Consider the following 14,006-nt stretch of genomic DNA (forward strand, 5'->3'; position numbering starts at 1 on the left):
CAAAATTGCTCTTCTACTTTCTTTACACAAATAACCATAAATGTGAATACATTTTTTCTGCTTTTTCTTTTTTTTGAATAAAAGACACCTGCATTTGCTTAAGATTTTATTCTTTTAATACCAAAACAGCCTTTTCTTTCCCATGTCAGCTCTCTAGTCCTCATCACTACCCCACCAAATATTTCAAAATAAAATTCATCTCTGGGCATAGAACCAATAAAAAAAACTTCAGTTTAAAAAGCTACTCAAAATTTGAGGGCTTTGCAATGAAAGAAATATTTAAAAGGTAAGTAAGTAAACGATGTCCAAAAATGAATGCATCTGTAGATCGTGATCAGAAGAAAATTTTAATCACACAGTTATCTTGTGGTTAATGACCATCTACAATAACTTCTCCATTTCCAGTTTCTCCAGCAAATCCTATAGTCTTCAAAGGGCCCAGATTAGCTACTTCTGTCGGCTATTTTTTATACTTTATAGCATAGCACAGAATTCTAGCTTTGGCTGTGACGTGTAGGCAGGTGACTGTCTCAGACCACCTGTGCTCTCCCTTCTTTGTCTAATCCCCATTGCTCCTGATCTCCTGGACCCTTGTCCTGACTCAGAAGGAGGGTCAGGGGACAAAGTATGGCAGGCAGAAGACAGTGGAAGCAAGACAGGCCTGAAAGACAGGAGAAGCAAGCGCCGGCCTTGCAGGCAACTGTGTGTTGCCCCTGGTAACGGAAGAGGCATCCAGCTCTGGAACGCGCAGGGACTCCCCACTTTCTCATGAGTGAAGTCCCCAATCCTGGGGCTGGCATTCGAGGCTCTTACAAATATGATTTATTAACTCCTCTTCTTGGTCTCTGTTCTGACTTCCTGCTTTGTTCCCATCATTACCTCTATCTCAAGTGCCCTTTCTACTACTGGGGTCATTCCAAGTACTATCCATTACTTAAAGCCCTGTGGCCAGAGATTTTCCCTAATTTGCAAGTAAGCATTTGCTCTTTCACAGCATTTTGTCTCTCTCCAGTTTAGCACTAAGCATATTTTAGCCTGTTCTTTTTCAGCATTATAGGTATTTTGGGGTGTGTGCATGTCATTTTCTTTCTTGTATCCTTAGAAATTTGATGGCAGGGGCTGTGCCATCTTTATCTTGGTGTTCCTCTGTCTGCACAGAATCCAGCATGGTGATTCACATATAGGAGGCATTGAGAACACTTATTAAATGAGTGAGGAAAGGGAAGAATACATAGGAGGAGGATTAGGAGTTACCGAAAGGGAGGGGCTGAGGAGGTGACAGATGAGACAAAGTCACAGGTAAGAGTAACAGGGGAATTGTGGTTCAATGGGGAACAAGACGCTGACATTGAAGAGAAAGTGGGACTAAGGGAGGAGTGAGACTTGGGAGGGACATCTGTTCACTCAGACGTGTGGTCTCACCTCCTCCCCCATTCATTCCTCCTGTCAGCTTCACTCATTAATCAGGGGATGTATATTTTGCTTTATTTGAGTTCAAAACCTAGGAAATCCGTGAGAAAGTGTCTCACCACAATGTAAAGTAGTGCCTTATTTGTGAGAGAGCTACTAGGTCAAATGTTTGTGCTGGGAAACCATCATGCTAAAGGATGTGGGAGAATGACCTACTGTCTCTTTCTCTCCACTTCCATCTTCATTTCTATTACCCCTCCCAGACCTCTATCTCTAAGCTTTTTGCTCCTTCCCAATTGAAACTACCAATAATGCATTGAGGGTGGGACGGGGAGAATACAGCTGCTGAATTCCTTATTTCCTTTGCATCCACCACACCCGCTTACACACACCTTGGCACGCCTAGTGTTTTTCCATCTGTAAAACCTTCTCTGGCCCCCAGCCCCAGGAGTAGCAGGTCTTATGTGACTCTAGCATCAAATCATTCTGTTCTTCATCATGCTTGTCACCTTGAATTGTGACAGTATGCTCACCACACACTAGCCTGTACGAAGGCAGGGATTTTGTCTCAACTTGCTGTTAAATGTGACTCCGTACCATAGTGTCTGGTCCACGCAGGCTCATTACAGAGTTGTTGAGTGAATATATATAAGCATGAAAGAATGACTAGGAAAACAAAATAAATGCATAACTTCACTTTAGCTTGCTTGAAAATACTCAGTGGTTTTAGACTTACTATAGCTTTTTGAGAATTGTCAAAGACTTTGGGATGTTATGATTCTTTAAATAAAAAACAAAAATGTAATTTTATGAAAATTAAATAAGGCAATATCATGGTCAGCTGGTTTTATCACTTAGGGCATTTAATAGAAAATTTAACACTGTCTTTAATTTGTTTAAATATCTATGAGCATCACTTTCAAGAGAATTCATATCTGGGGTTATTGTTTTATATAATTCATCTTGGTGGTTTCAACTGTTAGGTGGTTCATCTTGTTTTGATAGATTCTGCTGGAACTGGATGTAAACGTGCTGGAATCTGAGTGAGAGTCTCTTTGGACCCTATTCCTGCTTGCTCCACCTTCTAGGGCCCCAGATTATATTAAAGTGTCTGACACAAGGATCTTGGAACATTCAGATCAGCAGTCCTGATCACAGTTCGTCGTCTTCTGATATGGAATCTAGGTAATCTGTGTCAACGTATAGGAGAAATCCGGAGAATAAGCTGTCTGCCCAACCTGGATCTGAGAAAAGGCCATTCTGGTCAGTGAAGAAGATCTCCAGCCAGACTTCATCTTCTGGCTGCAGATAGATGACTGTGGACCCTGAAGCCACGTCATGGTTCCCTGTGTTGGCATCAAAAGTCTTTATCCGGTACTGCCCATTGTGGACCAGCCCGATTGCCAGGTGCTTATTAGCCAATGTGATATCATAAGAAAAGTAGTAGATCCCTGGGAAAGCACAGATGAACTTCCCTGTTGCAGGGTTGTAGTGCTGTCCCTCATTGAAGAGGACCTTGTTAAATATAATAGGTAGTCTTTCTTCTGGGTAGCTGGTTGTAATGCCAACAGAAAAGGCGGATTTGAGCACGATGCTGCCACATCTGCAGACTCCAGGCAGCCCCGGGTCCCCTTGTTCCCCTCTGTCTCCCTTTGGTCCAGGAGGCCCATATGGACCTACTTCGCCTTTCTCTCCCTCTGGTCCCATGGGTCCTTTCTTCCCAGTTTCTCCTTGGTCTCCTTTCTCACCAACAAGACCCACCGGTCCAGTCTTACCTCTCAGACCTTCAAAAAGAGTTTATAGTTTAGTTAATAGCTCCTCTAAGTATCGAGTCACAGGAGCATCCATACACAGTCCCTTTTCAGTCAACCTTCAATAGAGTTCTACTAAGTGATAAATCTTTAAAAAATCATTGATGTATTATAAAAATAAAAATAGAAAACTTTCATTAGAATTTCAAGTCAATTTTCCTGAGTATGTGAGAAATTATTTAAATCCTGACCAATCTAAAATAATTAACTACCATTTTGATGACAGATCACATGCCACTCAATTATTGACATACAGGTAGGTACTGGTTACTGCAGGAAAAGTTCAATGAGCAAGACGATATTATTCCCCAGAGTGGGCTCATGGGGGCGCAGACATTACCAGACAAATCCCTAGAGGCTATTTGGTCTCATGCCCATTCTATTTCTATTAGAGTTAATAATAAAAGAATTAATTAAAATTAGATTTATTTATTGAGCATTTTACCATGTAGCAGGGACAGTGTTAAGTGCTTTATTTGCATGTACTATTTTATTTGTCTCACAACAGCATTATGAACTAGTTCATAAATTATTATCACTTCCATTGCAGATGAGGAAATTGAGCCATAGAAAAGTCATTTTGCTCAAGGGAACAGACCCAGTGAGCAATGGAGCTGTGGTCTGAACTCATGCCTGCCTGATTCTGGAGCCTGAGCATCCCCTGGGGCGGTGGCTGGAGTGTGTGAATGGTAAAGTAAAATGGCACATAGTGAGAGCTCAATATGCTGCAGTGACCCAACAATAACTGCCACCACCATGCAGTAGCTCCTTTTTGGAGGAGAAATTTGAGTCCCAGAGGGGCGAAGAAACTTGCTTCTGTAGCAAGGCTAGGACTGACATCCAAGCTTTCTTAGCCTAATGACTCTCCCCCTTCATCAAAATGACTCTTACCTTTGGGGCTGGAGTCGGGAATCCTAAATTCTGTTTGGCTCTGCCACTAAATGCTTGTATCATTTTAGGCAAGTCCCTTAATTTCTCTGGGTCTCCCTATATACAGAGAGACATAATAGCTGTGGAAGGATTTCAAGAAATTCAAAATCACCATACAGGAATATTTTCTGTGTGTTCAAATCTTTGTATCTGCGGATCAACCATAGGCTAAATGCAGAGAAATGGTGATCCTGGTTGAAAGTAATAAGCAAAATCTATTTAATTTTTAAACCATATATCTAACAGCAATGACTTAATACCATAAAAAGATGTCATTCAATTTATGACCAAATCCATTCTATGAACAATGCTTATATAATGGTATTTTCTCAGAAAATATCCAAATTATTGGTAGTTTGTAATGCACTTTTGTAGTCAGAGAAAATACATCATTTATTTATTGTGTAGTTTCAATTTTAACTACTTATTTGTCCTCATGAACTTTTATAAAGCTAAGCCATTTTATCTAGATAGTTCTTTGATATCATTTATTTAAATATTATACATACATCAATGTGTGAGTTTGATCTTTTGATCACTTCTCACTTCTTTGGCAAGTTAGCAATGAAGTGTTCTACGTAATATAAATTTGAGGAGAATTAAAACTTTACTATTAAAATAGCGAATATTTTGTTTTAATAATTTTGGAAAGTGGCTGTTCAATAACTTAGTGTACATAAAAGGTGCTGACAATGAATGTGACCCTTTCTTGGCAAGTCAGGATCTGCCTTATCACTGATCACAGTACTGTCTTCTAGCTGCAGATGACCTCTGTTAGGCTGAAACTCTACTGGTTTCTGCCAGAACACACATTGATATCTATCTCTTGAAATAAGATCACAACAGTTTGATCTTTTAATGTTTGCTTTTTTTTTTTTTTTTGGTAGAAATGAAATGTGAGTACTATTTTGTTGTTGAGTTAACTTTGGAATCACAGATTACAACTTCTAAGCTGCTATTGTGTCTTTCACAGGAGCTTAACTTTTTCTGTCTTCATTGGTGACCTTTGATGCATTGATAACCATTTTTGCACCAGTAACAATTTCGATCATAAAATTTCATTATGCACTCAAATCCTCCTGCCTCTCTCATTTTGGGCAAGTCACTTCTTGTCTGTTTCAAATACCCATTTGTAATATGGGGAAATTGGATCTAAGTCTACTCCAAACTTAGCAGGCAAAGTAGTAAACAGTTGAGTCAAAAGACCTGGGATAAAACTCCAGTTCAGGTGAATTTGAAGAAGGAGCTTGATCTCTCTGACTTTAGTTTCCCAGTCCCTGAAATGAAAGTGTCGGACTAGACTGAGGTCTCATTCTCCTGAAAACTCTTTGAGATTAAATCATAAGTACTGGGATGCAATTTCACAATACTGTCCATAAAAAGATCTTCACAACCTCAATGTTTGGATTTTCTACAGTAATTCTTTTTTAATATGCCGAACTGCTGGGTGATAGATAATTATGTATTAATTTATAGTAATTCTTTCTGTTTATATGAAGAATTTACCCATGTGCTAAGGGCTTATACATTAAGAATGGAAAAGAGGGATGAATTATTCTCCCTTTCCTTATTCAGTCACACATACGATTGGGTAGAGCGAATTATGGAGTAAGGGTTAGTCTATGCTTAGGTACTGAAGTTTTCACAGAAAAGATTTCTTCTTTGTTCTCATTGAGTCTACATAGATTTCTTCTCAGTGCTATTTCTTTCTTCCTTCCATCATCCATCCATCCATCCATCCATCCATCCACAGATCTATGCATGCATGCATGCATGCATACATCCATCTAAACCATCTAATATTGATTGACCATCCACTACATGCTAGACTCTGTGCTAGGGCCTTAGTAGGACATCAGCATGAATGACACCTGCCGCACCCCCAAGTTAGCTGTCATCACTTATTACCTTGTGATCTGCAAATATGGGTCATAGCTAAGTTCATAAATACCTAAATTCATATAATAAGTTGGAACAAGTGATCTGTTCATGAGATAGTTCTAGTGTTATTTGGAGATATTTACATAGACACGCATTCAGATTAAATTAATTGTTAGTATTATGCTACAGTAATAATAATAATTACTACAGACCAGTGAGGGAGACAATTTTTTATAGAAAATTTATAATTCAGTATGATGAGCTCTGTATTTCTAATTTAAGGTATAGACATTGGACAAAGAATAGGCTTGATTCTGCCTGGAGTTGATTGGAATGGCTGTGGTGGGGGTATTCGCCACTGGTACATGAAGGAGAAGATGCTGTGGTGTCATTAAAGGGGAAACAGGAGTCAGAAGCTCACAGCCACATTGTGCCTACCTGTAGCCACATTAAAAACACATCCCCCAAGCCCAAAGGCTTTGTTCCTGTAGTTTCTAAGTGAGGTATGCTTCTCTTTATTGATCGTACAGTCATTTTTACCTTTCCTTTCTGAGTTGTTACAGATCCTTATGTGTGTAGATGTGTATATTGGATTTAAATAATCTAAGGTTGGGAAAGTCATTTTGTTTTTGAATCTTAATTTTTCTCACTTGTAACATTATTATTATTACTGATTATATAATTATTGCTAATAGGGTTATGATGGACATTAAATACTAAATGTAAAGTTTGTGACACATAGCAAGTTCTTAATAAATGGTTATTATTGGTATTATTATGACATATTGTAATTAAGTATTTACATATTGGCTTCCCCCACACAAATGTCTACTTATCAAGGCAAGGAAAATTATCTTATTCATGTTTGTGTTCCTAATGTCCAGAACAGTGTTCAAAACCAGATAAAATTTTGCACTCCCTACCTTCCTACCCAAAGGGCAGTTGGCAATGTCTGGGGACACTTTTGGTTTTCACAGCTGGGGGGAGGGAGATTACCAGTGCCATCTAGTGGGATGCTGCTAAACATTCTGCAATGCACAGGACAGTCACCCCACAGTAAATAAGTACTACACCCCAAATGCCATTAGTGCGGAAGCTGAGAAACACTGGTCCAGAATAACACTGGACAGTAATAGGTTCACACAAAAATCTTGTTCAGTGGGTAATGTGTGGGTGCATGAGTGAATACATAGATTGATAAATATGGGGTGTACCTGGACGCATATATGGTTAAAATTGTAGCAATTCTGAGCATTTAATCTGAATGCATATCTATCTATCTATCTATCTATCTATCTATCTATCTATCTATCTATCTATCTATCTATCTATCTATCTATCTATCTATCTATCTATCTATCTATCTATCTATCTATCTATCTATCTATCTATCTATCTATCTATCTATCTATCTATCTATCTATCTATCTATCTATCTATCTATCTATCTATCTATCTATCTATCTATCTATCTATCTATCTATCTATCTATCTATCTATCTATCTATCTATCTATCTATCTATCTATCTATCTATCTATCTATCTATCTATCTATCTATCTATCTATCTATCTATCTATCTATCTATCTATCTATCTATCTATCTATCTATCTATCTATCTATCTATCTATCTATCTATCTATCTATCTATCTATCTATCTATCTATCTATCTATCTATCTATCTATCTTTAAATAACACTAGAACTACCTTATGAAACAGACTACTCATTTGTAGTTTATTATATGGCTTTGAATAGTCATGGATTTAGCTGTGACTCATATTTGCAGATCAAAATATAGTAAGTAATAACAGCTGACACTTACTGAGTGCTTACACATGGAAGTTATTCTGTGTAGTGTTTTGCATGTATTATTGCCCTTAAACTTCACAATCACACTTACTACCACCAATTTACAAATGGGAAAACCAAGGGGTTTTCAAAGAGGATATTTACCCAAGGATATTTAGTAATTGAAGGAGCCAAGATTTGAGTCCACATCTTTCTGAATCCAATGCTTGTTTGTGCAGCCACTACATTATTGCTTCCAGACACAGTAAACTAAAAAGGCCAGCAATACATGCTATAATCCTGGTGTCATTATAGGATTTTAGGTTTCATGATTATGACTCAGAGGTAACTTGTTTTCATAGGTGTCAGCCTTTGAAAAATAATGTTTAAGGTCCTAATTAAAGATACTCTATGTGATGTTGAATCTTTACCATAGTTAATATTGAACAATGCTCATAGATTTAGTAGCAATTGCTTTGCCAAATATTTTCTGCATAGCAAATTCAGAAATGAATTATTATCCAATAATGTGAATATATATATAATTATATTGTTTCACAGAACACTAGTAAATCAGGTGCAATGATTATATGGAGACATAGTTCTCAGATTTATTGATTTTTTTCTTCCTATCTTTTGTCCCAACTTTTACACTCAGAAACTTGTTTTCAAAGATTGATGCCAAATCTCTTCCCTTTTAGAATTAACACAGCCTATCTAGAATTCCAGTTTGGTTTACTCTGAAGGACAGCAGAATCTGGCAAGCTTCCTGGGCCAACTTATTTATGGGATAAAAAAAGTGAAAATTACTGAAGGACTAAGGGACAATTGTGTTGCTGTAAAGAGCTGTAAAAAAAAATTCTACTTTTTAGCTGCTACAGGACAGGTGGGAAAGTGAGGAGCTAATAAAGATAGGCTCTACAGGGCTATTTTCATTTCATCCATAAAAAATAAAATTTAGAAGGCCTTTATGTATCTTCATTTAGGATATTAGTACTGAGCAGGATAGCACCTGTGTGTTTAGCTCCTAATTTCTGCCTCTGCTTAGTCTGTCTATCTCGCCTCCTGCCCATTTGTCTGTCCATCCATGCACCACCATCCAGCCAATGCCTGCTGGCTGGAATAGCCCAGTGTTTCAGGCATCAGATATTTGAGTCCAGCTCTGGCAGTCACTAGCAGAACATGTCCATTTACATCCATCTTCAGTGATTCATTTCATCACGCTATGGCTCAATTTTCTCATCTATAAAATGTGATAACGACTGCTTGAAAGAGTCATCATTACAATGAAATAAGGATGCAGGTAAAGAGTTTAGGGCAGCATCTGAAGCATAGTAAGGGCTCAATACATTGTTAGGATTAATGAAGGTGAAGAAGAGAAGGGATTTAAGGAGCAAGGCTCATTAGAAAAAAAGCAATAAAGACGGGCAGTAGTTTTCAGGTGGGATGAAGGAGGGTGTTTGATGAAAGGTCATCATTTGTTACCTGCGGATCCCTTTTCACCTTTCTCTCCTTTCCTGCCGTCTCTACCGTCTCTTCCTGGAAGGCCGATGCGACCATGGGGCCCTGGGGAGCCACTTGCTCCAGGGGGCCCTGGAGGTCCAGGTAAGCCAGGAATGCTACAGATATATCTCGGGGAGTAGCTCTCTCCTTTGAACTGATTACCCCGAGGTTGTCCACTTGCACAAATGGCAAAACTTGTAACATAGAGCAAGACAAACATCTTTGGCTCTGGAAGAGAAACACATGGACATAAATGCACCCTCTCACGGCTTTTTTTTTTTTTTTTTTGCATTATCGACTTGCTTGAACATGAGAATGGGCATTTGACACAATTCACTCCAGCATTCGCCTTTCCACATATGTAAAACCGTGTCAATCTTCACGATTCCACCGAAAACTATTAACACATTATTGATACAGAGTTCTCAGTGACCTATACAGGGACTGGTGTAGAAGAAGGATTGATTAAAAGCATTTCAAAAGAAATCACTATGTTGCATTTATTCTGCAGGAATCAATGATGGACTTTGAAAAATGTTTATTTTTGTAAAAGTAATGCATTTAAATGAAAGAAAATCAGAGATACAAACGAATAAGGTAAACATTAATGTTATTCTCACCACTTTATTATTTTTTTTCGGCAGCTGGCTGGTATGGGGATCTGAACCCCTGACTTTGTTGCTATAACATTGTGCTCTAACCAACTGAGCTAACTGGCAAGCCCGAGATAACAACACTGTACATTTTTAACTATACATCTTTGCAGTCTTTTTTGTGTGGTGGAGAAAAGTAATATTGTGCCATTCTTACAATTCTTTAACTTTTTTCACTTAATAATGTATTATGAACATCTCATGTCAGAAAACTATTCATAAGATTAAAAAATGTTAAAAAATGTTTGTCTATTATCTTTGATGTATACAGTTCCCCATTATAGACATTTAAGTTGTTTCCAGTGTTCTGCCAATATAAATACCATACTGGACATCATTCTAACTAATCTTTGCATGCATCCATGATTATTTTCTTAGAATTTATGGGCTTTTTAAAACTGGAGAAAGGAAAAAGCATTTTCAGGAAAACCATGTTTCTCACTTGATAATCACGTGTAATGCCAATTAGTGTAATTGGAGTACTGTGTGTGTCCTGAGGGGGGTCTCAAACTTTAATTTAAAATTTGCAGGATATAGTACCATGGTGTTCCATTACACTGTTAGCACTGAGGATCAATTAAAAAGCTGTGTGAAATTAAACCATGCACAGCTCCATGTGCTCCGAGTGAGGCAGGCAGCAGGTCCCTTCAGCTCTGATCTGGTAGGACTTGGGTTTTCCCTTCACAAAGTCTGGCAACTGAGAATGATGGACCATTCATTTTTTTATCATGACATCCCAGCACATAGGCTGGGGATACCTGATTTTCTAGGCTAAATGGTCTTTAGGATTAGCAGTTTCTTGAATGGGAGAACATATACAGGTGGTTCTGGGGTCATGTAAATAAGCAGTTTTTGGATGGTTGACCTGTGCTTTAACGAGAAATCTGCATAGTGCTTGACTTGGCATACTCACCTAAAGGAAATAATCATAAAGTATGAGAAAAGCAATCAGATGGAGTTTCTTTTGTTTTTTGACAGCCACATCCGAAAATTAACCAGGCACATGGTACCACTTTTGTGGCACCCATGGGAAGTTGCAACATCTTGGAATTAGACCCGGAAATTTGCCAGAGCGTGAGAATGACAACTGAGAAAAACAGTGTGCACATGTGATATTGAAACAAGCCTGATTCCTAGAAGTCTTATTAGTGAAAAACCAAAGCAACTAACCCAAATTTAGGTTCTGTATTCTTGACCAAATCTCAGTTTTACCAGTAAAAAACAAACAAAAAAACCCCAGCACATCTTTTCCATGCTGTCTGCAAGACTTGTCATGCAGCACAACCCCCAAATTACTGATCCTATTGCTCAACTGGGATTAAAGCACTTTCTGACAAGCCCAGTAGATCTGATAAAGATATCAGCCCTTCCGAAGGAGCCTCAGATGAAATAAAATGGAAAGAACATTCTATTCACATACCCTGCTGCAGTTAAAACTATATGCATTGATTAAATCGCTGGTTCCTCCCCTTTGTAAAAGGCTGGTTAGAGTTGTTAGAGGAGGCATTGAAAAGGGGTGTGAAAGTGGGGAACACATTCATAGAAAACACTCAGAGAGAGGCTTTTATTTGAGGAAGAAATCATCATCTTTTATTTTATTATGACATAGTTGATTGTACATAACCGTGGGGTAGAGTTAACTGTCAATACCTATGTGCAATATGTGATGCTCACATCAGGATAATCAGTATATCATCATTATACAAAGTAATCATTTTTTTGTGGTCCTTTACCAATTCCTTCCTAACCCCCCTACCGCTCTGGCTTTCCTACCTCTGGAAACCTCAGTTCTGTTCACTGTAAGGAGGCTTTTAACCAGACATGGAATGAAACACTGTAGGCTGTGGTGGGAGTTGGTTCTAAGAGGAACTTGAAATTATCTGGAGAGAAACTCCTTTGGGTGGTGGCATCTCAGACACTGTGATCGAAATGCAGAAACACAACCATGCCAATTGTCATGTAAATGGCCTGGGAAGAAGAATGAGGAAAGGGACTAGTTGATGGTGGACAGAGGAAGCAGAAATTTTGAAGACGTGTTTGGAAGAAAGGATATTTAATATTGCCAATAGCCAGGCAAAGAGGTGCTCAAAGAAGGAATGACTTAAAACAACTGAAACATTTATTTATTGAACAAAAGGATTGCCTTTCCTTGACAAACTCACTAGGATATTGTCTGTATAGGGATCTAATTGCTGCAAGCATCCCCAGTGAGAACTTTCTGAAAGGCACTCAGAATGACCATCTCCACCAACAATCCGCATCAGAACTGAGGAACAATGTGTCGTGGTGCCTGATGCACGGTGGTGGCAAGGCACTGAGTGGTCCGTCAAATTCTGGGACTCAATTCATGCAGGAAGGAATGTGGATTATAGTGGAAAACCACAGTGGTGTCACCCTGCAATGATTCTCCATTTCACTTGGGAGCCAAAAGCTTTGTGTTACATGGTACGATGGTCTACAAGGCCCCCCTTACTTCCCTGCCTTCATCTTCTGTTCTCCTCACTTTCTCAGTGACAGTCATGCCGGATTCCTTAGCGTTCCTCCAAGACACTAGGTATGCGCTGCCTTAGGGCCTTCACATGCCTCTTCCCTCTATCTAAAACCTTCTTCACCAAGATGTCACATAGCTCAAATGTCATCTTGCCATTCAGTGCAACCCTTATCACACCATCTAACCCTGCAATCTGCCTTCTTCTATACCTGATCCTCCCTCTTTCTGCTCTGGCAAAAAAAAAGAGATTTTTGCAGGTGGAAGTATGAGTTTTGTGGAAAAAAACTAGTGAGAAATTGTGGAACATGAGACTATTACAAGAGAAAGAGGGAAAAAAGTATTTAAAAATTTTTTCCTGGGATCTATGTGTTCCTTTTGCAGTGTTTATGAAGTACAAATAAAGGACTTGAGTTGTTTTAATTTTGCATAGTCTAGGGTATTTCACAATATTTAATAATTTATTTTTTATATAGCTAATATTCATACATACACACTTCATAAAATTCAAAAAAGGAAAGCTGGAGAGATTGCATTGCCTGACTTCAAACTATATTACAAATCTGTAGTAACAAAAACAGCATGGTACTAGCATAAAAACAGACACATGGACCAATGGGACAGAATAGAGAACCCAGAAATCAACCCATGTATTTACAGCCAACTGATCTTTGACAAAGGCACTAAGAACACACATTGGGGAAATGACTGCCTCTTCAGTAAATGGTGCTGGGAAAACTGGATATCCATTTGTAGAAGAATGAAACTTGATCTGTACCTTTCACCATATACCAAAATCAACTCAAAATGGATTAGAGACCTAAATATAAGGTCTGAAACTTTAAAACTCCTAGAAGAAAACATAGGAGAAATGCTCCAGGATTTAGGACCGGGCAATGACTTTATGAATAACACCCCAAAAGTACAGGCAACAAAAGAAAAAATAAACAATGGGATTATATGAAACTAAACAGTTTCTGCACAGCAAAGGAATGATAAATGCTGGCGTGGTTGCGGAGAAAAAGGAACTCTCATACATTGTTGGTGGGAATGCAAAATGGTGCAACCCCTATGGAAAATGGTTTGGAGGTTTCTCAAACAGTTGCAGATAGATCTACCATATGACCCAGCTATCCCACTGCTGGGAATATATCCAAAGGAATGGAAATCATCAAGTCGAAGGTATACCTGTTTCCCAATGTTCATTGCAGCACTCTTCACAATAGCCAAGAGCTGGAATCAGCCCAAATGTCCATCATCGGATGAGTGGATACGGAAAATGTGGTATATCTACACAATGGAATACTACTCAGCTATAAAAACGAATGAAATACTGCCATTTGCAACAACATGGATGGACCTTGAAAGAATAACATTAAGTCAGGCAGTGAAAAAGGAATACTACATGTTTTCACTTATTGGAGGGAGCTAAAGGTGAATGAACCAATTCACACACTCACACACACACTCACACACACACTCACACAAAAACAAACAGCAAAAACAACAACATCAACAACAACAACAACAACAACAAC

The 14,006-nt window shown here is 38.5% G+C and overlaps 1 protein-coding gene across 2 annotated transcripts in view; it reads right to left on the reverse strand.

The window, feature by feature from the left end:
• Positions 1 to 2,252: 2,252 nt before the first annotated feature.
• Positions 2,253 to 14,006, reverse strand: part of C1QTNF7 (C1q and tumor necrosis factor related protein 7) — a 107,929-nt gene continuing 96,175 nt past the window's right edge. For both annotated transcript variants that reach the window (XM_008566521.1, XM_008566522.1), the window contains exons 2-3: positions 9,310 to 9,555; positions 2,253 to 3,194 (exon numbers count right to left, since the gene is read on the reverse strand). In XM_008566521.1, coding sequence (XP_008564743.1) covers positions 2,563 to 3,194; positions 9,310 to 9,555 — 878 coding nt within the window. In that variant the 3' untranslated portion in view covers positions 2,253 to 2,562. The remainder of the gene's footprint in view (positions 3,195 to 9,309; positions 9,556 to 14,006) is intronic.

This window comes from Galeopterus variegatus, unplaced genomic scaffold, assembly GCF_000696425.1.
Source record: "Galeopterus variegatus unplaced genomic scaffold, G_variegatus-3.0.2 Scaffold250, whole genome shotgun sequence".
Taxonomy (NCBI): domain Eukaryota; kingdom Metazoa; phylum Chordata; class Mammalia; order Dermoptera; family Cynocephalidae; genus Galeopterus; species Galeopterus variegatus.